We start from the raw sequence: 27,019 nt of genomic DNA, 5'->3' as shown, positions 1-27,019 counted from the left end.
TTTTGGTAATAAATTTGGATGTTTGTGTTTATACTGCTTGTGAGGAGGGTTTTTTTTGTTTATGTGGGACACTCTAGTAATTTATTTAGTGTTTTCCAGGTGGTCTGGGTGGGGCTGAAGCCGAGGTAAAATATCTTTAGTACCCCAAAATTGAACCTAGCTCTTGTTGCTGTCAACTGGTGCCTGGCAGAAGGATTACAAATATATAAAAAAATGTTTTGTGCATGTGGATTAATGGTGTACAAGGGTAAACGGTGGTTTGTTTTTTTTTTAAGTCCTATTGCTGTTGAATTATACTAAAGCTTTGATGACTTTCTGCCAGGAAGTCTGGCTGTCTATTAGATCCTAGCGTTTATGGTGCAGTGTTTCCTTTTTATTTTTTAGCATAGGCACACATCTGAAGGTTTTGGTGAGTGCAGGTTTTTTGTGGTTAAAATATGCTGTACTAAAACATTTGTTATGATCCCTTTAGTGATAGAGTAAACAGTGGCAGGGTTTAATTACAGCTTCATTCACATTAGATTTAACATCTCTGGTTTGTTGTTTGCTACTGAGATATTCATGTAGATATTTTTCTTTTACATCTACCATTTTTCCACTTGCTGATCATATCTTATTAGAAATAAGTTAAACTTCTAATTGACCATGACCCTGAAGGAAACTGATTTTCTCTACTACTCCCTCAGAAAATGTAACTTTGGCATCTATTTCCTTTATATAATGAGCTCTGGGAACCCTTCCATGATCCCTTGATATGTGGTGTACAGAAGTTTGTCTGGGAGCACAGCATAGCCTTGCAAAAATTAGAATGAATGAATGCAAGTAAATCAATTAGTGATTATACTAAAAAGGAAAAAAAAGGGGGATGATCTTGATATGGAAAAGCATTATGTGAAAATCACAATGAATATGTAATTACTATTGCATCTGTCCACTGGGAAAAAACATTGACCACTAGTATGTAAGAATGTTAAATACCATAATGCTTATATACCAGGCACTTGAAGGGGGGCCTGATAAGAGTTTACAAAAGACTAAATGGTGAAGAGAAGGTAAATAGAGATTTATTATTTACTATCTATCTCAATACAAGAATTAGGGGTCATAAAATGAAAATAATAGGTAGTAAATTTAAAACTAACAAAAGGAAGTTCTTTTTCACACAGCGTGTCCTTAAATTGCGGAACTCTTGCCACCAGATGTTGTGGAAGCTGATAGTTTAGCCAGTTTCAAATAGGGATTGGACAAATTCTTGGTGGAAAAGGCCATAAGTACCTATTGAGCACAGGAGTTAAGGATACAGCCTCTGAATCAGAATTTCTTGGACCTTAAGGGTAGGTATCAACATTCAAAAAGCCCAAGGCAGAATCGATCTAAGTTACTCAGTTTCTGTAAATGGCATAGTTTAGATAGGTTGGTTGGTTACAGTGTGGTGCTAACACCAAATTTGCAGGTTTGTTCCTTGGTTGGACTAGATGATCTCTTGAGATCCTTTCCAGCCTTACTTAACTATGAAATACCTGTGCAAATTGGACCTTCCATGTCTTGGTTTTGGAACCAACAATGTTTGTTTGCTCTTGACAATTTGGAACTTATCTACTAAACAGCAGAAAGAAACCTTGAATATTATAAATACATAGGGAAATTCTCTTTCAGGATTCCAGTAGGTTAAGAGCCATTGTTATTTGCCCCTTCAATAAATACTTCAAATGACTTTAATGAATATTTTTACTGATTCGTAAATGCTATGTCCGTCCCTTGTCCTTTAAATCTTTTCTTTTCTTTTCTTTTTTTAGTGAGGTGCATCTGTTTCAAGTGGCAGGCAATGGAGACGTTGTATGTTAGGTACAAATACTTTTCAGTCATTTTAAAAAGATATTTATTATATACCTACATCTCTTACGTTTTCTATATAGCTATGGGCTTTATTCAGAATACGAATGTGAAACCTAGAGGTTTTTCATGGATGGGAGTGTTCTTAGAATTGTCTGGGAACACTCCAAAGTCATGACCTCATTTTATTTGTAATAAGAGGAAAATGCATACGTTAGAATTACAGAGGGAAAGTTCTATTAAAAAAAAAAAAAAGTAATCCAATTAGCCTTATAATATATCCTGGTTTATTTTAAATGGGAATTTTTCCCATTTTCCAGTGGCATATGCATCATCATGCATCAAGTGACTTGATACAGAAAGTGTTATTTCTGAGGCTACAAATCATTTCAGTTTTTGATTATTAATGATATATAGGTCCATAAGAAAATTATATTATATTTTCTTCTGGAGTGGTTATGTGTATTTGCACATGTATTTATGTATGCATGTGTTTTACTTTACTTTATTGTACTGTATTGAGTATTAATGAATTTATGCATGATTAATATGAAACAGTTTTTCTGGAAGCTGTACCAAAATTTACATTTGTTGCAGGCTATATTTGCATTCTTAAAATTAAAAGTGAATTGTCCAGAAACACACTATTCTGGTTTTCCAGTAGAACAAGTCATTCCTGGGTATGCCTTATTTGGATGGAGTAGAGAAGTAATGTGATCATGGCTTTGGAGTCCGTGTTATCTAAAATATTACAACTGGGCAGTTCTCCCATAATCCTAGGATCCACATCATCCTTTTAGGCCAGTTAATTTCATTAAATCACCTCTGTTATGAAGTTACTGAATGGTAGTATTTTAATTAAATATATTCTTTGACATTTAAAAATAGTTGACTTGACTAGGTCATTTAATTATACTTTATCTGTAGGAAAGCATTAGCTCTGCTGAGAGTGATAGCTAGCAAGGCCATTTGTAATGTCTTTCAGTTCACTCATACTGAATTGTTCAGATAAAGACCATCAAGTGCTGCCTAAATAAGGAAGAAGCTCTGTGAAGGTTAAGCTCAGTGCAGGACGCAAGAAGAGCATAGGTCTCACGCACACTGAAGAATGGAAACTGATTGTTACAGCTCTTGACTTTTTTTTAAATGTTGTTTTATTGCGTTTCTTCTAGTATATAAAAATGAGAGTGGCTGTCATTCAGGATTTCAGGGTGGGTGAGAGTGAGGAGGAGGAAGATGAGGAAGAAGAAAAGGTTAGTGGTAGTTGATCACTTTTGTGAAAGTGCTTATTTTTCTCTCTACTATTTCAGTTCAGTTTTTGGTTTCTTTTTAGGTATTCTGTAAGCCTGTTATTGAGGACAGAAACATGGAATTGGCTAAAAGATGCACTGAACTGATAAGTGATGTAAGTTTTATTTTCATTCCTTTCTTTTGAAGGTGTAATATTTATTTTTTGTTCAGAATCCAGAATTTCAGTTTTTGTATTATTATTTTTGTTCAAATTTTTACAACGTAGCTGCTAATGTCCATCCAGTACTCTGAATGTCTGTCCTATGTATAAAAACACAGCATAATATAATAGAACAAGGTGGCTTATATACAGCCCGTCTCCCATTCCCTCTCACCTTCACCACATATTTTCCTCAATAGCCTGAGAAAAAAGCCTGAGCTTCACATCAATCATGAAAAACCAAAAAAATGCAGGAGCTTAATGCCAACATGGAGGGTGTTGCAAAATTCAGGTTGTTTTATAGAGGACATTCTGGCAGCAATTCCTTGTCTGAAAATGAGAGGAGGTCTGCAGTGAGAATGTCTCTGCTGATCTCTACTGTGGTATGGGAAAAAGACAATGTTATACATTGGGTAATCATACCCTGAACCCTTTAATATATTATAAGTTAAAACAAGCACATTATATTTCTCACTCAAAAGTGAACTGGGAGCCATTCTGCATGGTATGTATTGGACTAAATCTCAATAGATAACATTAAATACCTTTGTTATGTGATAAAACTGCTGAACTGTTTGGCATATTATTCTTGACCTTTATATATGGGGAAATGCTATTAAAATGTTAGAGTATCTTTTAAGACTGTTTAATTAAAGTTCTTAACTTAAAACTAGTATAGAAATCTACTATATATGTTCCCAGGGAATAAACAGCTTGGAGTAGATTCTTAGCTGATGAAGCAAATAGAGCTATCTCATATTAATGAAGAAATGTAAACTTTTTTTTGGCTAAGGTTTACATTTTATTTGCTTTTCTGTCTTTTGTTGAAATGTGTGCTCCAGAAAGAGCTTTGCCACTGCACACTAACTGGGGAGCTGTTTTTAATTAGCAGCAGTTAGAGTGACTTGTCTCCTTCATGGTCTATTTAAGATGGAGACTGGCAGCTGGCAACCCGTTGCTGGTGAGATGGAGACTTGCATGAAAAAATGCTTTTTCCAGCTACTCCTGGACTAAGACATTTGGAAGTTCATTTGTAGGACTGTAAAGTGAGGGCTAGATTAGTCTTGGGGTTTTATTAGTCAAAGCTATTAAGTGTATTATCTTTCTGATATTAAAATATGCAAAAAGAGGACTTCAGTGGGTGCAGGAAATTCATTACTGTTTATCAAGAAATAACAAATATCTGATTGAATGGTAGTGTATATGGAATGCTTAGACACTACCATGCTGGGTAGGGATTATAACTTGACAAGATTAAAACTTTTCTAGTCTGTGGGCTGTCTGGTAATACTTAAATCTTTGTATGACCGTCTGCTGAATATTGAATACAGTCTTATCAGAGGCTGGTAAAATCATTACTGAATAACCTTAAGGTATTTTGAGAGGGAGTACAGGTTATTTATACTTTTATCAATGATATTGATGGTTATCTATGTATTGATTTTGGAAATGAACAGCATATGTCATAAATGCTTGTCAAATCACATACAAGCCAAAGAGAAAGTAAAGATGAAGCATTAAGCTAACCTGAAAAACATTTAATTTTCCTATCCCACTTTTTTCTATAATTTCTATTTTAAAAACAACTCCCTTTTCCCATGCTAAAACAAAACCCTCTGAAAAGTGGTAGTAAATTATTTGTTTTAATTAAAAAAGAATATATGTCTCTAGGTTTTGGTGCTGGTTGCTGCTGATAATTGATAAATACTGTAGCTGTACTGTTCTCTCTTGCTCTGTATGGCGTTAGAAGCTAAGGTGAATAACTGAGTTCAGTTGGGGTCTCTCAACCTTGTAATGATTCACAGACCTGGCTTTTGCTGCAAGAGTGATGCATTCAGTCTAGAAGCACATGCCAGATTTTCCCTGAGGTTTGTGAAGCCTAAAGTAACTGTGCCACTTATGCTTTTGAAGTGATAGTAATGTGTAATGGTCCAGAACAAATATAATTTCAAATAGAATTCACCTTGTTAACATACCAAACGGAACCCACTTTCTGGGCTGATCCAATTCTTTCTGAAATCACTGAGTGCATTTCCACCAGTTCAATGGACATTTGATCAGGTCAAGAATGGTACAATTTCTTCCAAGAAATCTACATTTGAAATTTCAGCAGGATTAGTGTACCCAAGAGTTAAAATCTACCCTACCTCCACACTTTTCAGAAATGGTGGCAGAACCTCTTCAGGCTTCCTTCAGTTACAGTGGATGCATGTCACTGTGAGGGTTAGATTGATATTATTTCATTCAGGAAGTGTTAAGTTTGGAAATAATGCTCAATGCATAGCAGGAATGGGTATGTGGTATGTGTATGCATATGGCTTGCATGTTCCACTTTGCTAGTTGTTCCACCATATTTGTAGCCCTCTGTATCTACTTCTCCGTGATCTTTTGCATAGGCTATGTTTTGTTTGCAAGACTGTTTATGGAGGAGCATTTAATCATGTAAATATACAGATGAATGACTGTATTCATCTGACAATGAGTAAATTTGTGACTGAAAAAACTGCCATGCTTGTGTGTGTGTTATACATATGTATATAATGGCTTTATATGACTTAGTTTTCCCTTGGATGACCTTGTAACAGTGCATGTGTCCTTGTGCCCAGGCAACTGGATTATTGTGCCTCTCTTTGCAAAGCTGCCAGTGCAGCTACTCCATCAGAGTTCAGCATCAGGGTTGCTCATGGCTTGGGATGTTATAACTATTCTGTGCTCAGTATGCATTCTTTGCAGTCTAACTGTAACCTGGTGTTATGATTTTTAAAGCCTATTGCAGTCCTTTCTGAATTTTCTATTATGATGTACCTATGGTTCATGTGTCATGTGCTGTTAAAGGGTTCCCACTATTACATCTGAAATTGGCAGGTGCTTGCTCATGGTGCCTGTGTTTTCATCCTTTACTCCACACTGATTATCTCATTTAATCTTTCCCTACTAAATTACATCTTTTTAGATATTTTCAAAATTATTACTTTGATTGGCATAAGCATCACCTTCTTTTCCTGTCCCTTTCTTTTCCACATTTAAGTTAGACCCATTTCATTTGTTTTTATTTGTATTTTATTATCTCTTCTTCTATTTTCATTCTGCTATACAAATGTTCTTAATGCTGTTGTAAAGAGTGAAAGAAGCTGTTACACAACTAAAAATATCATTAAGGAAAGCATCACACTCCTTTTTGTAAAAAGTGAAATACCTTATCTCTTAAATCATGATAATGAAGTTCATATGTTTATGTTACCAGTGTTTCTTTGCAACTTGCAGCAAATTCACTTTGAAAATAGTGCTATTTATTCTAATTGTGCTCATCCTTTAGTCTAAATTGTAGTTCTGCCTGATTCAGCATCTGTTTGCCGTCAACTGAATGTTAAGATTAGATCTTGACACAAGGTTAAAAAAGAATTGGTCCAGTCATTTTTGTTTGAATGTGTAGCACACTTATACACTATCCCCAGCCAAGGAAGTAATCCACGTTACTTAGGATGGCACTTTAAAGACCCTAACTCTTAAAACTTATTCTAGGGTAGCATTAGGAAATTCTTTTGATTCCTAAAACAAAATGTTATGATGGTTGTCTGAGACCCTTGCCTGTCATGCTGACTGGTATTATATCATTGTTTCTTTGACTAGGGACAGACATCCAAAAAGCCTGAGCCTGAATTGATTCAATCTTTGCAGGGTGGCTAAGCTAAATCAGTTTTATAAACAGACAGACTTCTCAGAAATGCAGGCATGTGCCTGCAGTGGCTCAGGCTAGAAGCCAGGGTGTGCTAGAGCAGCTCTCCCTTCCTTCCATAGCACTGAGCTCGGGTTGGGGGGGTACATGGCCAGGCCCTGGCAGGATACTCTGATTAGCCCAGCAGGCAACTGATAACAGTGTTTGTCACCCCTTTAAGAAATAACAGAGACATATTACCAGCTACCTGTTGTTTCTGCCTGTTGATTATACCTGTTGATTCAGCACGGACTGTAGCCACCATGTGGTCTACTAGCTAATACACAGACAACTCCTCAGCAAGGCAGAGGGGAGGGGGGAATTCCTGCTTAGAAGGGAGTGGTGAGGGGGAGGAGGGGAGCTGCAGTAAGGGAGCAGAGGGGTGGAGCCAGCCCTGCTGTGGAGCGGAGAGCCCTGCCCAGCCCAGAGAGTGTGCTGAGATGCTGGAGGAGTCTGATTTATCTTAAACCAGCAAGGGGTCTGGGACAAACATTGCATAAACTGATTTGAGCCAAATCAGTTGTCTGATACTACACTCAACCATGTTTATCTCAAACCAGTTTCAGCCATTTTCAAACTGGTTTAGGTACACTGAACATCTGTTCATTTATATATAATGTCTGTCCCTAGCCTTTTAGTTCCCCTATCTTCCAGAATCAGTCTCTTACCTCTTACCTTATGTTGTAAGCAGTTTGGGGCAGGAATTTGTCTTTTAATTTTGTACAGAACCTTACAGAATGGGATCCTGGCCCATGTCTGGGCTTCTAGGCCCCTGACAGATGATAATATAACTGCAACTGGGATCACAGGAATTTTATGTCCAATGATCAGGGGCACTAGTAGCTATGCCAATACAAATAATAAGGTTGATGAACCTGCTATAGCTCTTTTATGTCAGTCTCATGGGTTTTAATCCAGAAGTACTGGGTATAATCCTTGCTGTTGACAACCCAGCTTTACATAATTCTAGAACGTAAATAATTAATTTCTAGATTTAAGGACAGACTTTTAAAGTTAGACATATGTTTGCAGACATGCATTTGCTTGCATTTAACTAAATGGCACAAATATTTTGCAAAGATGGCTATACTCTAAGTACAGAGAAATTTATTCACAAAATTGAAAGGTTTCCTATTTACATGCACATTGAAACTGTATTTTTAAAAGGGAAACAATTACAGTAGTAATAATTCCTTAAGGGCCCAATCCAACTCCCTTTGAAATCAATTGTGTTGAAGTTAAAGACTCGCATTAACTTCAACAGAAACCTGTTTCAGTTTTGAGTTATAAGATTCAGTCATATTCTTTTACAAGAAGCTGATTTATTAAGAAAGAGAATTCAATGCTACAAACTACAGAAAAAACAGGTCACTGAGTTTGCATAGAAAAATGTGCACTTGTACAATTACCTAAACCATGGTTGAATATGTGACCTAATTATAAAAGACTATGCACACTTTAGCAGGACATTTGAACCAAAATTCATGAAATAAATGAGGCTATCTTTTACTTTATTGATGGCTTGGGTTGGAGCACAATGGTTTGCTTTGTTCAGATTCTTTTGAAACTTTTCTAATGTACACATCTGTGGTTATATCTGAGGTTGTTTGAGTCTGAAAGTGTGTGAGTTTGTGTAAAGAGGTGCAAAAAAACTGTTAAATTGAAATTGCTTTTTGCTACAAAGAACCTATGGTAAAATCCATAATGATACAGAAAATTATACATTTTTATAAAATGGCTTTGAGTGTTACCATATTTACTCAAATACAAAATGACCCTGAATATAAGTTGACTTCCCCCCTTCCCCCTGGTGATTAGATTATATATATGGAAAATGTATAAATTTGTTATAATTTTCCAGGTATAGACTCTAACTATTGGAGGTTTGCCTTCAATTTTTCCTCTTCCCACGTCCTCTTACAGTAATGAAAAAAAGATCTGGGTGTGGGGGGGGAGTCAAGTAGTCACTTGCCTTTTGAGCCCCTCCCTCCCATTTTAATGTCAGACTGCACTCTTCCTGAATGCATGGAAGTGAGGAGGGGTGTAGATATCAGATTCACCCAAAGAACCTTGTCTGGAAGCAAGGAGCAATTTTGAAAACATTGGCTTTGAAATAAATGTGCCTGTAGTAATCTGCATATAGGCAAATTACTGTGGGTACCCATAGACTTATTTCATCCAGAATTGATGTGTTTTACCTTTCTTGAAACTTTTTACCCTTTTTAGCACAGATATAAACGCACTTTTAAGCAGCACTGTTCTACCTACTTATATTACTCATATACAGTACAAACTATTCATTATGTTAGTCCAAAGTCAAAAGGCTCATGATTTAACATATAGTTTATTTGGCTGGGCCCCAACCAAGTCAATGGCATTTGAAGTCATAAGAGTCCCCATATTGTAGCACTACTCAGTATGTGTGGGTACTCCAGATACTCCCCACAAAGGATCCATGTGGTATTTAGCCCCCCATTCATGATTGGAACCAGGGGTTTTTCACAAGTCATGGGATCGTCCAAAAATTTCTATGCAGATGAGGCACAGGGCAACCTTGTCTGGCTCCACTACATGGAGGGTAGGGCCACATTAATCATATGCAACAAGAATGGGGTGTTCTGGTTGAATTGTCTGGGGCCCCATTAGGTGTTGTTTGCCAAACATTTAAGGCTGCTTAAAAACAGTGCTCACTGGAAATGGGAAAGAAAGGTGCAGCTCAGGTGTGGGAGTGAAGAGGAAGTTGAAATGTATTCAGTATAGTGGCTCACCATGACTTGGAAACAGCACGAATGGGGACTGAGCACAGTGGGCACTGCCATGTATTTATTTGGATAAGCTGCAGTAACATATCCCTATAGTAGGTTCCTATCAGCCTTTCAACCTTGTTGGCTAAGATGAAATATAGTAGCTGGTTCTGTCCCTCCCACTGCTGGCCAGGTATTGCAGTACCCCCAGGCCCAGTGCCAGTTCCCTACGGAGGGAATGCCTGCCTGTATTTTAAAGGAAAACACACGTGTGCTAACACACACACACACACACACAATCCCATCAGGAATAATTGGAAATGGGAAAGAAGGGCAGCTGTAGGAGTGAAGGGGGAATATATTGAGTTAGTGGCTCACCATGACTTAAAAAAGGGCTGGTGCTGCAGGGAACTGAGTGCAATGGTCAATACACCATATCTTGTTCGGATGGGCTGCACTAACCTATCCTTGTGGTAGGTTCCCAGGAATGCTGGATATCCTGCTGTTCCTCTCAGTCAAGTACATGAGCCAGATTTGCAAACCAGCTGCTGGGGAAGACACCAAATCAGCCTGCTTCATGGAATATTTTACAGGGAACCTTCTGCAACTCTGGTAGTACATACTGCCCAATGCTTCCAGAGGCCTGGGAACCACTGTGATTCTACAAGGTCCTGGAGTGTTCCTGGAACAGGTACAAATTACATAATGAGGCCCCAGTAACCCTGACAAACTACCATAAGATGCGGAACATGGTAAAAGCAAGAGAAAAACTATCACCTGTGGGTGTACTCCCTGGCAACAGCTGCCAAGCTATGTGGGAGTAGATTTTCCAAAAGACTCTGCAGAAAGAACACAGAGCTTTGAACTGGCAGGTAGCCCACTGGGTGCTTCCCATGAGGGTACTGAGACATAGTGGGGGGTTGCGGGGGGAGAAACCCAGTGGGTTGCCCCAGGCAAATCTGCCAGTGCGAGGACAAAACAGTAGAGTACCTCCTCTGGTCATATGCCAGGGAGATGTCTGGGAGAGTAAGAGAACTCCTCCAGATGGTGATAGTGGTCAAGACTTTGACCAGAGATGCAGTGCTATTCAGACACCTGGCCAAGCAGCAAGGGACCGTGACAGCCCACTTCAACCAGTTCATCTCCTGCTTCAGTAACACCTTGTGGAAGACCAGGAACCTGCTCATGTACAGGCACACAGACCTTACAGTTGAAGACTGCATCAGAATGTGGGTGAGTAAGCTGCAGCTGTACTATAAGAAGACAGAAAGAGATGAGGAGAAGTTGGTGGAAGACGCATGGAAAAGGAAAAGAATGAGACCAACAGAAAGGAGGAAGAGGACAATGAAGATGATGAAGACTCAGGAGTGGTGGAGCCATGAAAAGGACTGGGGAAAGAAACATTGAGGTTGTAAGGGGATAGAGGGTAGAAAGGGGAGGGGGAGGGATGGGGCATAGAGGTGGTTTGCATGATTGTAACTGGTACAGGAGGTAGAGATGAGCACATAGGCATGTGGGGATGCAAGTGCGCACTTGCAGTTATTGCAATGGGGATGATGATGCTTAACTGTAGATCTGTGTTATGGACTGTCAAATGAACTGTGCTGGTCATGAGATAGGACAGAAAAAGTATAGGTGTTAAATATATCAGTATACTTACTTATAGAATTCTAGAAAATTAGGGTTGGAAGGGACCTCAGGAGAAAATCTAGTCCAACCCCTTGCTCAAAGCAAGACCATCCCCAACTAGATCATTCCAGCCAGGGCTTTGTAAAGCTGGGCCTTAAAAATCTTTAAGGATAGAGATTCCACCACCTCTCTAGGTAACTTGTTCCAGTGCTTCACCACCCTTCTAATGAGAGTTTTTCCTGATATCTAACCTAAACCTCCCTTGTTGTACCTTGAGACCATTGCTCCTTGTTCTGTCATCTGTCACCACTGAGAACATTCTAGCTCCATCCTCTTTGGAACCACCCTTTAGAGAGTTAAAGGCTGCTATCAACCCCCCCCCCCCCAATCTTCTCCTCTCTCAACTAAATAAACTCAGTTCCCTCAGCTTCTCCTCATAAGTCACATGCTCCAGCCCCCGATTCATTTTTGTTGCTTTTCGCTGGACTCTGTCTAACTTGTCCACATCCTTTCTATAGTGGGGGGGGGGGGGGCAAAATTGGACATGGTACTCCAGGTGTGGCCTTACCAGTACAGAATAGAGCAGAATAATTACTTTCCTTGATCTGCTGGCAATGCTCCTGCTAATGCAGCCCAGTATTCTATTAGCCTTCTCGGCAACAAAGGCACACTGCTGACTCGTATCCAGGTTATTGTCCATTATAACCCCCAGGTCCTTTTTTGCAGAGCTGCTGCTTAGCTAGTCCATCACCAGCCTTTTAAAGTTAGACTGGTGCATGGCATTCTTCCATCCTACATACAGGATTTTGCATTTGTCCTTGTTGAACCTCCTAAAATTTCTTTTGGCCTCCAATCCTCCAATTTGTCTAAGGTCACCCTGAATCCCAAGCCCTATTCTCCAGTGTATCTACTACACCCCCCGGCTTTGTGTCATCCGCAGATTTGATGAGGGTGTAATCCATCCCATCTTTCAGAAAGTTAATGAAGATATTGAACAAAAATGGCCCCAGGACCAACCCCTGAAGCACTCCACTTGATACCAGCTGCCAGCTAGACATTGAGCCATTGATTACTAGCCATTGAGCCTGACAATCCAGCCAGCTTTCTGTCCACCTTACAGTCCATTTATCCAATCCAAGAATGCTGTGGGAGACGGTATCAAAAACCTTGCTAAAGTAAAGGTATATCATGTCCACAGCTTTCCCCACATCCACAGAGCCAGTTTTGTCATCATAGAAGGCAATCAAGTTGGTCAGGCATAACTTGCCCTTTGTGAATCCATGATGACTGTTCCTGAACACTTTCTTGTCTTTTAAATGCTTAGAAATGGATTCTCTGAGGATATGGTCCATGCTTTTTCCAGGGACTGAGGTAAGGATGACTGGTCTGCAGTTCCCTGGATCCTCCTTTTTCCATTTCTTAAAGATGGATACTATATTTGTCCATTTCCAATCACCCAGGACCTTTTAAAGATAATGGCCAGCAGCTCTGCAATCACATCAGCCAACTCCCTCAGCACCCTTGGATGCATTGCATTTGGCCCCGTGGACTTGTACATGTCCAGCTTTTCTAAATACTGTAGTCCTTAACCTGTTCTTTCACCACTGAGGGCTGCTCACCTTCTCCCCAAACTGTGCTGCCTGGTGCAGTAGTCTGGGAGGCTGACCTTGCCTGTAAAGACCAAGGTAAAAAAGGCACTGAGTACTTCAGCCTTTTCCTCATCATCTCTCACTAGGTTGCCTCCCCCATTTAGTAAGAGACGCGCACTCTCCCTGCTCTTCCTGTTGTTGCTAATATATTTGTAGAAACCCTTCTCATTACTCTTCATGTCCCTTGCTAGCTGCAACTCCAATTGCTCTTTGGCCTTCTGACTTCATCCGTGCCTGAGCAATATTCTTATTCTCCTCCCAAGTTTTGTCCAAGCTTCCACTTTTGTAAGCTTCCTTTTTGCATTTAAGCTCACCAAAGCGTTCTCTGCTAAACCAAGGTGATCACTTGCCATATTTGCTATTCTCCCTGCTCATTGGGATGGTTTATTCCTCAGTAAGGTTTCTTCAAAATACAACCAGCAATCCTGGACTCTTTTCCCCCTCAGTAGGGGTGATGCGTAGGGGGTGCATATGGGTGCACATGTACCCCCTGAGTGTGGCGGTGCACCCCCTGCAAAAAGGTGCCTGCAGGCAGTCGCTGCTCACCACTCTACCGCCGGCAGCATCTGCGGGCGGTCCAGAATTGCTGCTGGCTGCTGCCAGCGGTGCCTGCGGGTGGTCCCCGACCCCTGGTCAGTGCTCGCTAGCCTCCTCCCCCACCACTGCCAGTGCCAGAGGCATCTGTAGGAGCTCCCAGCTTACTACTGCTGGGCTGTGGCTGCTGCGCTCCTGCCACCACCAGTGCAGCCATGCCTCCCCAGCCACTGGTGGCATGTGCCATTCATGCCCATCAGATTGGTTTCCCAGGGATCCTGCTCATCAGATCCCTTAGGGAGTCCAAGTCTGCTTTTCTGAAGTCCAGAGTCAATACCCTGCTGCTCTGCTTTCTTCGTTTTGTCAAGATCCTGAACTCAATCATCTCGTGATCACTGCTGCCCAACTTGCCACACACTTCTGCATCCCCCACCAATTCTTCCCTGTTTGTGAGCAGTAGACCAAGAACAGCATGGCCCCTAGTTGGTCTCTACAACACTTTCATCAAAAAGCTATCTCCAACACTCTCCAAAAACTTCCTGGATTTCTTATGCACTGCTGTATTGCCTTCCCAGCTGATGCCAGGGCGATTGAGGTCCCAGGGAAAACCAGGGTCTTGATTTGGAATCCAGGGCCTTGATCTGGAAACTTCTGCTAATTATCTGATGAAAGCCTCTTCTACCTCATCCTCCTGGCCGGATGGTCTATTGAAGACACCCACCAAAATATCATCCTTCTTGCTCTCCCCTCTAACCTTAACCCAGCAACTTTCAACTTGCCTATCTCCAGTTTCATTCTGGAGCTCTGAGCAATCATACTGCTCTTTTACGTACAGTGCAACTCCTCCTCCTCTTCTCCTCTTCTTGTCCTTCCTGAACAATTTATATCGATCCATGACAGTGCTTCAGTAATGCGAGCTATTCCACCAAGTCTCTGTTATTCCAATCACATCATAGTTCCTTGATTGTGGAAAGACTTCTAAATCTTCCTGCTTATTTCTCAGGCTATGTGCATTCTTGTACAATATGGGCCATGTATTTTATAGTCAATGTTTGTACTCAGTATATGTACTCAATATGGGCCATGTTTTTTTTAGTCATGTTCAGTTTTGGCTGCATTTAATCAGCCTTATAGCTCATTTCTGTCAATGAGCACATGCTGCTTTTGGCAGCAGCTTAATGGTAGACTGTATTTAGTGAAATCTGGGTAGGAGTTATTCAGCAAGTGGAAGGATACAGTTCAGGAGGGTTCTTACAATGGTTTTTCCTGTGGTGGACAGCAAGATGATCCATCCATAATTTCCACAGTCGGACTTGTCTGCCTTCTTGAAGATTGTCACAATCACGGCATCCCTAAACTCATTGGGGATTTCCTCATCATCCCAGATCCTTAAGATGAGGGCATGGAGCTGTAATGTCAGCTCTTCTCCCTCCCCACTGGCTCCTTGAAGATTTCAGTGGAGAGTCTGTCAGATCGAGATGTCTTGTCATTCTTCATTTGCTTGGTAACATTCCTCACCTTGTCAAGGCTTGGGCAGATTCTGAGATCATCTCTGACTGGCTGTTGTGGGATGAAGGAGAAAGGGATTTGGTGGTAGGGGTCTGCTACAGACCCCCACACCAAGGGGAAGAAATAGATGCGGGGCTCCTGAGGCAACTCTCGGAGACCATAAAAGCTAAAGAGGCGGTAGTCATGGGGGACCTAAACTACCCGGACATCTGCTGGGAGACGCAGACAGCAAAGTCCCATCGCTCACGCAGGTTTCTAACCTGTGTACAGGACCTCCACCTGACACAGGAGGTGCATGGTCCCACTAGGGGGAATGCCATACTGGATCTGGTATTGGCAACAGGGGATGACATGATAGGGGACCTCCAGATCGGTAGCCATTTGGGAGACAGTGATCACCTAATAATAGAATTCAACATAAGACGGCGAGTGGGTAAGGTAACTAGTAGGGTGAAAGTGCTAGACTTTAGGAAAGCTGATCTCAATGCACTCAGGCGATTAGTCAAAGAAGCACTGCAGAGTAGGAGTTTTGAAGGGATGGGAGCCCAAGAAGGGTGGCTGTGCCTTAAGGAAACGATCCTTCGGGCACAAAGCAAGACGATCCCTGAGCGAGGCAAAAAAGGGAAAGGGGCCAGGAGGCTTCCATGGCTGACCAGAGAAATCCAGGGCAGCCTAAGGGCCAAAAGGGGAGCACATAAAAAGTGGAAACAGGGTGAGATCACTAAAGATGAATATACCTCCTCTGCTTGTGCTTGTAGGGAGGCAGTTAGGCGGGCCAAAGCTACCATGGAGCTGAGGATGGCAACCCAAGTAAAAGACAACAAGAAATTGTTTTTTAGATATATTGGGAGTAAAAGGAAGGCCCAGGGAGGAATAGGACCCCTGCTAAATGGGCAGAAACAATTGGTGACAGACAGGGGGGACAAGGCTGAACTCCTCAACGAGTTCTTTGCCTCAGTGTTCCTAAGTGAGGGGCACGACAAGTCTCTCACTGGGGTTGTAGAGAGGCAGCAGCAAGGCGCCAGACTTCCATACGTAGATCCTGAGGTGGTGCAGAGTCACTTGGAAGAACTGGATGCCTTTAAGTCGGAAGGCCCGGATGAGCTCCATCCGAGGGTGCTGAAGGCACTGGCCGACATCATTGCAGAGCCACTGGCGGGAATATTCGCACACTCGTGGTGCACAGGCCAAGTCCCGGAGGACTGGAAAAGGGCTAACGTGGTCCCCATTTTCAAAAAGGGGAGGAAGGAGGACCCGGGCAACTATAGGCCAGTCAGTCTCACCTCCATCCTTGGTAAAGTCTTTGAAAAAATTATCAAGGCTCACATTTGTGAGACCCCAGCAGGACAAATTATGCTGAGGGGAAACCAGCACGGGTTTGTGGCGGGCAGATCGTGCCTGACCAATCTAGTCTCTTTCTATGACCAGGTTACGAAACGCCTGGACACAGGAGGAGGGGTGGATGTCATATACTTAGACTTCAGGAAGGCCTTCGATACGGTATCCCACCCCATACTGGTGAACAAGTTAAGAGGCTGTGATGTGGATGACTACACAGTCCGGTGGGTGGCGAATTGGCTAGAGGGCCGCACCCAGAGAGTCGTGGTGGATGGGTCGGTCTCGACCTGGAAGGGTGTGGGCAGTGGGGTCCCGCAGGGCTCGGTCCTTGGACTGATACTCTTTAACGTCTTCATCAGTGACTTGGATGAGGGAGTCAAATGTACTCTGTCCAAGTTTGCAGATGACACAAAGCTATGGGGAGAAGTGGACACGCCGGAGGGCAGGGAACAGCTGCAGGCAGACCTGGATAGGTTGGACAAGTGGGCAGAAAACAACAGGATGCAGTTCAACAAGGAGAAATGCAAAGTGCTGCACCTAGGGAGGAAAAATGTCCAGCACACCTACAGCCTAGGGAATGTCCTGCTGGGTGGCACAGAGGTGGAAAGGGATCTTGGAGTCCTAGTGGACTCCAAGATGAACACGAGCCGGCAGTGTGACGAAGCCATCAGAAAAGCCAATGGCACATTATCGTGCATCAGCAGATGCATGACGAATAGGTCCAGGGAGGTGATACTTCCCCTCTATAGGGCGCTGGTCAGACCTCAGTTGGAGTACTGCGTGCAATTCTGGGCGCCGTACTTCAAGAAGGATGCGGATAACCTGGAGAGGGTCCAGAGAAGGGCAACTCGTATGGTCAAGGGCCTGCAGACCAAGCCCTACGAGGAGAGACTAGAGAAACTGGACCTTTTCAGCCTCCGCAAGAGAAGGTTGAGAGGCGACCTTGTGGCTGCCTTTAAGTTCATCACGGGGGCACAGAAGGGAATTGGTGAGTATTTATTCACCAAGGCACCCCCGGGGGTTACAAGAAACAATGGCCACAAGCTATCAGAGAGCAGATTTAGATTGGACGTTAGGAAGAACTTCTTCACAGTTCGAGTGGCCAAGGTCTGGAACGGGCTCCCAAGGGAGGTGGTGCTCTCCCCTACCCTGGGGGTCTTCAAGAGGAGGTTAGATGAGTATCTAGCTGGGGTCATCTAGACCCAGCACTCTTTCCTGCTTATGCAGGGGGTCGGACTCGATGATCTATTGAGGTCCCTTCTGACCCTAACATCTATGAATCTATGAAGTTGAGAGCACTCTTATCAGCAACAAGAGTCTTGATTGAGAAAGTCTTCAAAATGCTCCTCTAATGGGTGTTGATGACTCCCCTTTCCTTGATCAGGTCTCTTCCATCCTTAGGTTTCAAGGGGGTTGGTCCCTGAAGGCATCTATATATGTGCCAGACATCTGCTCTGATGGAGATTAGCATGTTGGAGTAGACTTGATTAATCAAGTCTGCTGGACTGTACTAATTAATCTGCTCCAGCAGCCTCCATGTCACATCTATTCAGTGTCCCCATCGTTCAAAATGGCAGTGGGGGCACTTGAACTAAAGCTCATTTGATGAGCTTTAGTTCAAGTGCCCCCACTGCCATTTTGAAGCACGGGACGCTGAATACACATGACGCTGCAGTCACTTTAATTAGAGTGGCTCTTGGAGCTGCTCTAATTACAGTGTCTCTCCCCCCTCCACTCCACAGCATGTGTATAGACACCATGAGTGCTCAGGCCATGGATGGCTTTGGTGGCACGCATATGATGGATGTCAGCGAGATATTGATTTTGCTTTGCCTTGTTTTCCATCCATCTGTTCTTCAAATCACATGTCCTTCTTTGGACCTCTGCCTTGGCTTGTTGAAGATTCAATTTCTTTTTCTTGCAGTTGGTATCATTCTGCCAAGCACAAAAGGCTATGGTCTTGCGGCTGATCAACTCTGGAATCTCCCGGTCATTTGTATCAAACCAGTCTTGATGTTTCCTGGTAGAGAATCCAAGTGTCTCTTCCCAGGTGCTGATGATGGTGAACTTGAAGCCACCCCAAGTGCTGCTGACATTCTCCCATTGTTGTTGATTGGAATTCACCAGGTTTTCATTGAGGCACTGGTGAAAGAGGTCTTACTTGTTTGGGTTCTTGAGTCCTTCAATGTTGATCTTTTGTTGGCATTGCTTCTGATGCAGCCATCGTTTGGGAGCCAGTTTGAGTGACCTAACTGAGCAGATAGGTCAGTGATTGTTCCAGCAACTGTCAGCTTCTAGCAGAGCTCAGGTGATATGGACATCTTTGTGATCCTGGGCATGAACAGTGGTGTAGTCAAGCAAGTGCCAGTGCTTAAATTGTGGGTGTTCCCATGATGTCTTGTGCTTGTTTTTCTGGCAGAACAGGGTGTTGTGGATGTTTGTTCAAGAGGAAGATGCCATTAGAGTAGACCTTTCCCACCCCTTTCCTGGTGAGCAATGGGAGGGAGCATTGGGGGGACAGTTACAGGGTGCTGTACTCATGAACAAAGGGACTGTTACCAGCATCTGCTGCTGCTGCCACTGCCACGGCAGCACGGCACACAGCAGGGGCCTGAGCACTGGGGCTGCTGTGGAGATATTGGGGTGTGCATGGGTGTGGTAAGGAGCTGTGCAAGGGATATTCTGCACTGCTGGGCACCAGGTGCCTTTGCAAAAGTGGCTTCCCCTGCAGCTACAGGAGCTTGGCATCTTGGGGCCTGCCAGCACTGAAGCAGTAGCATGCTCTTGGACTCCAAATGCGTACGGTGTCATGGTCCGCATGAGGGTCCACCCCACCAGCCCAGGACGGCAGCTTAGGCTGTGCAGGGGAGCAGGGCTGCGGGTAGGAGTCATGGGTGAGGGAGCAATGTGCATGGGAATAAGGCGGTCACTGCCTTCCTCATTGAGGGCCAGAGCAGGCAGGAGGTGTGTGTGTGTGTTATAAATGCAAAACAAACAAAAATGGTTTATTTATGTCAGTAATTTAAAATGCCTTGCACTATTACTAAATATTGGTTATCGGATCGGCATCAGCCAGTATGGTTGGTTGATCACTGGCTATTGGTTTAGGCCAAGAAAATCTTTTATCGTTGCACCCCTAGTTCTTACATCTATTTTAAAGTATTTGCTTTTTGCCATCACATCTCCAGTTATTTTCAAATGAAATGGTTGAGAGTTGAAACCTGCCCTTCTGGTAGCAGTATAGGAAACATAGTCAATTCTTTATTACCAGCCTTGTTGGCCAGTGTTGGCAGTATTTTAGATCCAGTCAAATGATTAGTAAGGACAGAGTTAGGATCATAACCTGAGGAATGATTATGATGAAAAACCTTTTAAATTTTTTTAAATTGCGCCTTTTGTCTTGGATTTAGTCAGCTACAAAGGGGCTGAATATTGAGAAAGCAATGGTGGCTCTAGGCCCACAAAGAATGTATTTTTCTAGCATAATGTTTTGTGGTGAAAGGGAGATGAAAGGTAGGCAAAATTCCATATAATAATATTTTTCATATCCGAATTTTAAACCTCAAATTTGAATATGAACATAAGCCTTTTTGGCCATTTCTTTCAGTTACTGCATATTGTTCACCTCAAATCCTTACTGTTTATGTTTCAGAAAACCTCTTGCGTGCTTCATATGATGAATAAGTATTTAGAGTTAAAAAATGGCACAACTGTATTCCATTCCTACTTTTCCATCTTCCAGTTGCTTGATGCCAAGTGATAAAAAATTGTGCGTAGCAGAGTGGAATATCTAGGATCAAAGCATGACATAAATATTGTGTTTTATGCTCTGTCATAATTACCCAGTCAAAACTTGTGTGTACAATTAGGACATTTTTGCTGGGTCTGGCAGAGTGCCTCTCCAGCACAGCTGTGAAGTCCCTGGAGTCCCTGCAGCCCTCACTGTGTGGGCAGTTACCCCTTCATTCACCTGCCACACCTTGATTTTAATAACTTTTATGAGAGAGACTGCCTCTGGGCTTCCCAAATTGCTCTCAAAACTGACCACCAGGTGCATGTGGTCCACTGCCTTGTGGGCTAATTGCATGGCTTCATTCCTCCCTTAGACCATGCTCCATGCCTCTCAGATGGTATCCTTCTCAGATGTTTTCCTTTACTTTAACTCCCTTCTCGGGTTCCTGGACTGTCATTAGTCCCACACTCTCAGCCCCTCACTAGGCTCTAGACCCACCAGTCCCGCACTCTCAGCCTCTCATAAGGCTCTGGACTCCTCCCTGCATCCCTAGGACCCTCCTCCTCCCCTTAGTTCCTCCCCAACCTACAGAATTCTTCACCTGTCTCCTAAGTGGTGGTGCTCCAGTGTTTTTGCAGCAGGCCCCAAGATGTTACTGCCCACTTATCTCAGGGCCTGGGACTACATCTACTCTAAGCCTAGCCCTTCTCCTGAGTCAGGAGACTCCCCCTACCCAGCCTAGCCTCACCTGGCAGCTCCCTGGGTCAGGGACTCTCAATTAGTCCTGGCCCACACCTGCTGCCTGCTTCGCAGGACACCTGAGCTCTTAAAGTGGCGACACCCCAAGTGCCCTGCCACACTGGGCCCTTAAGGAGTTACCACAGGAAAATTAAAGACGATGAAAATGAAAATACTGCTGGGGTGGCACTGATGCTATTTAATTATTTCAAGGGAAGGAGGCCAATAACATTAGGCCAGTGATTTTGTTGTTTTTCAAACTCCACTCCCTTAATTTAGACACATTTTAGGAATCCTTTATGTTTGACTTTCCTATATACATATAATTATAGGATTCATATATCCTTATTCAAGCTTGCATATTGCTAAGTATATGCTAATTACATTTTTAAAACACATGCATTCATGCATGCACACATATGGAGAAAATCAGCATCTACTAACCCTTCCAAAACATTTTTAGTTTAACATAATGCTCCTTGACTGTGCTTATGCGTTTAATAGCATGCACAGAACTACAGGGCCAGTTAAGTCATGGCTGTCCAACTAACAGCCTGTGGGCTGCATGTCATCCCTAAGGGGTTCAGTTGCAGCCCTTGGGTTCCCACCCAACTGCCATTCCCCATGTTTGCTGCAGCAGCAGGTAGGAACTCCAGCCCCTGCCCCCCCACCCCACAGCTGCTTCTTCCTGCCCCTGCTTCAAGGGGTAGGGGGCTATAGTGCAGCATAGCCTGCCATAGGAGAGCTCATGGCTGGGAAGCTAAGGGTGTGGTGCAGCAGGGAGTTGCAGGGAACAGCAGTAAGTGGGGTATGCAGTGTAGCAGGTAGGCACAGGGATTAGCAGTGGGGGAACATGTGCTGCAGCATGGATGTATGTGGGAGCAGCAGTGGGGATGTGCCCAGTGCAGTGTGGCGGGGGTATGTAGTACAGTAGGGAGGCATGGGGAGCAGGAGTAGAGGGAGTTCAGTGATGGGGGATATAGTATGCGGGAGGCACCTAGGCACATAGTGCAGAGTGGAGGTGCCCTGTATGCAGTGGAGGAATGGGGACACCTAGGCTCTGGGTACATCAGTGGGGGACATGGGGTGCAGCATGGGGGGGGGGAACAGTCCCCTGGGAACCATGGCCCATGCCTGGTACAGTCCCTACTAGTGTGACTACAAAAGACATTACCTGGATCGGCCATTTGGATCCCTTTCACCCTATGGGCTTGTTTGCCTCTCCCTTCCCTCCCTCCCTCCCTGTCTTTTGTACTGAAATCATTCTCTTCATTTAATACACTTCTCTGTGCATGTCCTTTCACAACATCTGATGAGATGAGCCTGGGCTCATGAAAGCTCATGCTACGTATCTCTTAGTTAGTTAGTCTAAAAGGTGCATATCCACCCTACCTTCTGCCTGACTTCAGATTAATAAACACGGCTAACGAATTCTCTTTGTCACTAGAAAGGCCAAAAATTGATTCTGAGAGGAGACCAAGTTACCATCCTAGAGAAGAGTTTTCCAATTCATCTTTGAGGAACATTGGCTAAAGCTTATGATATTCATCAAAGATTCAAGGAGTGAGGAAATTGAAGACTACATTTTTCCCTAATGTTCAGATGCAGGTCATATTGCTTCTGTCAGTGTTTTTCAGCAACTTTGCAGTGCATAAATGCAAGCTGCTGCAGTGCAAAATGTAAAAATGAGGTTACAGAGATGATAGCAGATAATGATGAGAAAACAATTCTAAATAATTCACTTTAAATTGAATAAATAGTATGAGGTTTTTTATAATCCCTCTGATGCAAAACTGTAACTCTGACTTCAACAAGAGTTATATAAGTGTTTTAGACACGTGTATTATAAACTTTACAGCATACGTTTAAGGTTGGGAATTAATTTGTGTTGGCCTTTGAACATAACCAATTATTTTTGGCAAGGAAGGTTGAAAGGCATTTTTATTTTTGTTTCTATACTGAAAGGTACAAAAAGGGTTCTCTGTTGTACATAGAACAGACTTTAAAAATATAGTAATTAACTTATGATTTTTTATTTGTCTTTGGAGACGGTCTTTTTTTTATCAGAGACTGCAAACTGATGTACATTAGATGTTAGATGCATAAAATGGCATTTTTATGTTACTGTAAAATACAGATATGCATTGTTAAGGTTGTATGTGGGAATGTAGATTTTAACAATTTTGACCTTGAAATCAAGGCTAAATACAGACGGTGAAAAAGCCCAAGGAGGAACAATCCAGTCTTCACAAGGATCTCGAAGTGGCATAAACTGGACTATTAGTGAACAGAACTCACATTCACTCTGGTTGGTGAAGGCAGGTAGACACTTGCACTGGCTGAGGCCAGAAGGCAGTGGGCACTCCCACACACCTCCCAGCCCGCTGGCCATTGCTGAGGGCAGCCAAGCCGAGTCTAGCAGGGGCCATCCCAGATTGGCTGCCCAGCACAGGCCCATAATTCCTTACTGTGAGCTGGGGGGGGGGGAGGGGAGGGGGAGAAAGGGAGAGAGCTAGCATGGAATCTCTCCCCAGCCCTGCTATGGCAGATGGTGGTGGGGTCCTGGCCCCTTCCTAGCTGTGGTCTACCCAGCTGGGGGAGTCCTGCACTGTGGGGGTTTCCCTCTGGTTTGGCTAGGTCAGGCTGCTCAGTTCCATCCACTGGGAGTCACTACCTTTGCCCGTGGGAGGATTGCCCAGGTCAGGGGATAATCCCCATGGTACAAGCCCTGCCACAGCTGGCAGACCCCAGCTCCAGAGACTGGGACTGGGGCAGGGGAAAACCCCTGTGGCATGTACCCCTCCTCCCCCCCAACCCCCAGCTGCGGAGACCCTAGTTTGGGGGCTCCAAGATCAGGGTGGGGGGAAAGCCCTTGCAGTGTAATGGGCCCCCCAGGCTGGGCAAACCCCAGGTTGGGTAGGCCAGATCCAGGGCAAGGGAGCTCTGTTCCCCTGTCTCCCCCCTGCTGCCCTTCTAGGCTGATGGATACAGGCAGGGTGCAAGCTGGGGAGCCAAGTCTTTGCTGCCTCATCTCTGTGACAACCCAGGCGTGGGGCTGGACCAGCTCAGCCAGAGCAGAGGAGCAGTGGTGGAGGCTAGCCCAGGCTCCCTCTGGGGGGTGGGGAGTGAGTAGCAGGTGGCTGCAAAGCATCCTAGGACACCAAGGGACTGAGACCTAACTTGAGTTGAGAGGGGATCTGGAACAGAAGTTCAATAGATGGGTCTAACCTAAACTGATTAAATCTGATACAGTACTACATCCATTCAGGTCTATCTTAAACTGGGTTCGCCATTTTGAAACCAGTCTATGTGCACTGAACTTCTCTTCTGTTACAGTCCAGTTTCTGATCACTTATACTGGTTTATGTGTTATTTCTTTACCTAGCTCAGAAGGAAAACTACATCTTCCATTTTTTAAAAAAAGAACATTTCATGAATTGCAAACAGTAGAGTGGAAGAAAACTATAGTATGAAAAACAATCCTTCCTTTTTATTTTTCATATAAAAGATTTCTATGATTTTTGCATTACCTGTGTATTCAGTTTATAAGTTGTATATTTTCTCTGTGGCTTACTTTGATACAGCCTGTGATACAGCATAGAACTGAGAATTCTAGTGTCCAGTCCAAAGGAGCGGGATAAATCTAAAAGGAAAACTATTGTATGTTCCTATTTTTAGGGTTGATTTAAAGTCATTTTTCTCTTTGTAGATACGCTATAAAGAAGAGTATGAAAAATCTAAAGGGAAGTGCATATTTGTTCCTGACACTCCTCAGCTAAATCACGCGAAAAATATCAGTGCTTTTATTTCTGAGGTAAGACATAAAAGATTGCAGCATGTTCTTTAGTACTCATTCACCAAGAAAAAATCCGTTTACTTGAGTAGCACTATTCTTAAGGGAAGAGTATATTTATATCAAGTTACAATATGATCTAAAAATTTAAGTGAGTTAAAGCACTATCACTACTGTATGCATTTTGTGTATAATCATAACATGGAATTATATAATAGTTTTCTTTTAGGGCCTCAAAGCACTTTACAGGCATTAAATGTATATGGTTCAATTACAGCCGAAACTACACTCAATTTACAGATGTGTAAAGAGAGATATGGAAGAGTTATTGTTTTTATTATACTAGTGTCTAGGCACTCACTCTGCTATACATATGAACAGGAATTGTGTCTGCCTTGAAATTATAGTCTAAATCAGTGATTCCTGACCAGTGGGCCATAGCACTCGGGGGTGCCCTGAGATCCTTTTAAGGGTGGTACATATAAGTTTACAGGTATTTACATGGGTATTTCTAATATTTTGGTACCAATTTCTGAGTTGAAAAAAGAGATAGGGCAGATGTACCTTACATTGTTTTATGGATTAGCTTTACTCATCTAAAATTCTTTAAATAATTTTTTGATGATCTGCATAAATTTGTAAGTTCCTCTGTGACACACTTTTATGTCTTTTCCCATATGACAGTTCTGTTGTATCAATTTTATTTCACATTAAAACAAAGTTATTTTTTTAAAGTTATTATGTGATTCTGCTTGAAGCTATTGCTTTTATTTGTTTCCTTTTTTCCTCTCTAGGCAAAGTACAAAGGATCTGCTAAGAAAGACCTCTCTGACTCTATCTACAAGCAAATGCCAGCCACAATTGATAGTGTTTTTGCAAAAGAAGTTACACAGCTTCAGAGCAAGGTGCAGTTTAGACATAAATAAAAATAACCTTCCAGACTAACTCTGTAATGAAAAAGTACTAATCTAAATATTTTTGAATGGGAGAGCCAGGCATGCATTCATTATTTCATGTGATGTTAGTGCACAAGGTGTGTAAAGGAAGGCAAATCTTTAAATCAGTTAGTTATTTTGTGATGTATATTGCACACAGTGGTTCCAGGTGTTGTATTTCCTTTGTTACATATTTCATAAATTCCCCTCACTGATTTGAACAAGGTGAAGAAGAAGCATAAAATATTTTAAAATCGGTGACTTTCCTGATGCTCTTTATTCATAATAAACAACTTAAGCATATTAAAATATTCAAAATAATACCAGTCAAAAATCTTTTAGAGATTTACAGATATGGATTCCTATTTATGGAATATTATAATAGCAATCAGAAAAATAATTAATCTCTGTTCAATATGCACAACTAAAAAAAATATAATTAATCAATTTTAGGTTCTGAAAGCCCTCAGTTCCTATTGACTTCAGTTGGAATTCAGAGGCTCTTGGAAGACATGCAAGTAAAGGCTCCATGAACTATGATGTACGATCTCTACGATTGTGGTTCCTGCTACGCCACACATAGTTTCATAGTTGGTAGGGTCGGAAGGGACCTGAGGAGATCATCTAGTCCGACCCCCTGCCATGGCAGGAAAGAATACTGGGGTCAAATGACCCCGGCCAGATGTTCGTCCTCCCTCCTTTTAAAGACCCCCAGGGTAGAAGCCAGCACCACTTCTTTTGGAAGTTGGTTCCAGGTCCTAGCCACTCTGACAGTGAAATAGCGCTTCCTAATGTCTACCTTGAAACTACCCTCCGCTAGCTTGTGTCCATTGTTTCTTGTAACTCCCAGGATTGCTCGGGGGAATAGGGACTCTCCCAATGCCTGCTGGGACTCTCCCAATGCCTCCCACATTCATGGCAAGAGGCATGATTGTGGGATAGAGTATGAGATTCCATCATGTCTTCCTGCTGTTGCAGGGGGGAGCCTGGGTTTATTTTCCTGGGCTGCCCCTGCACTGGCAAATAGCAAGCTCCTGTGGCTGGAAGCCCTGTCAGCTAATGGGGCTCTCAGTTTCACAGATTCATAGATTGTAAGGCTGGAAGGGACCTTGGAAGATCATTGGGTCCAGCCCCCTGCACCAAGCAGGAAAGATAACGGGGTCAGGTAACCCCAGCAAGGTGGTTGTCTAGTCTCGTCTTCAAGATTTCTAGGGTAGGTGATCGCACCACCTCTGGAGGGAGCTTATTTCAGAGTCTGGACACCCTGACTGTAAAGAAGTTTTCCCTAAGGTTGAGGCTGAATTAGTCTTCCATGAGTTTGTAGCCATTACTCCTAGTTTTCCCCTCAGGTGCTCTGGTGAACAGTAGCTCACTAAGCCCTTGATGTACTCCCCTAGTGTAGTGGTAAGCTGCTACTAG

General features: G+C 43.0%; 1 protein-coding gene across 3 annotated transcripts in view; it reads left to right on the top strand.

Annotated features, from left to right (window-relative positions):
• NEBL (nebulette) overlaps positions 1 to 27,019 on the top strand; it is a 486,921-nt gene that overhangs the window by 324,217 nt on the left and 135,685 nt on the right. Inside the window, exons 4-8 of one of the 3 annotated variants that reach the window (XM_059729063.1) lie at positions 1,797 to 1,845; positions 3,006 to 3,086; positions 3,167 to 3,238; positions 24,582 to 24,686; positions 25,460 to 25,570. The exons of the other annotated variants lie outside the window; for them this stretch is intronic. Coding sequence (XP_059585046.1) covers positions 3,015 to 3,086; positions 3,167 to 3,238; positions 24,582 to 24,686; positions 25,460 to 25,570 — 360 coding nt within the window. The 5' untranslated portion in view covers positions 1,797 to 1,845; positions 3,006 to 3,014. The remainder of the gene's footprint in view (positions 1 to 1,796; positions 1,846 to 3,005; positions 3,087 to 3,166; positions 3,239 to 24,581; positions 24,687 to 25,459; positions 25,571 to 27,019) is intronic. 3 annotated transcript variants of the gene reach the window in all.

The sequence above is a fragment of the Alligator mississippiensis genome, chromosome 5, assembly GCF_030867095.1.
Source record: "Alligator mississippiensis isolate rAllMis1 chromosome 5, rAllMis1, whole genome shotgun sequence".
Lineage (NCBI taxonomy): Eukaryota > Metazoa > Chordata > Crocodylia > Alligatoridae > Alligator > Alligator mississippiensis.
This window is presented reverse-complemented; position numbering and strand designations above follow the sequence as displayed.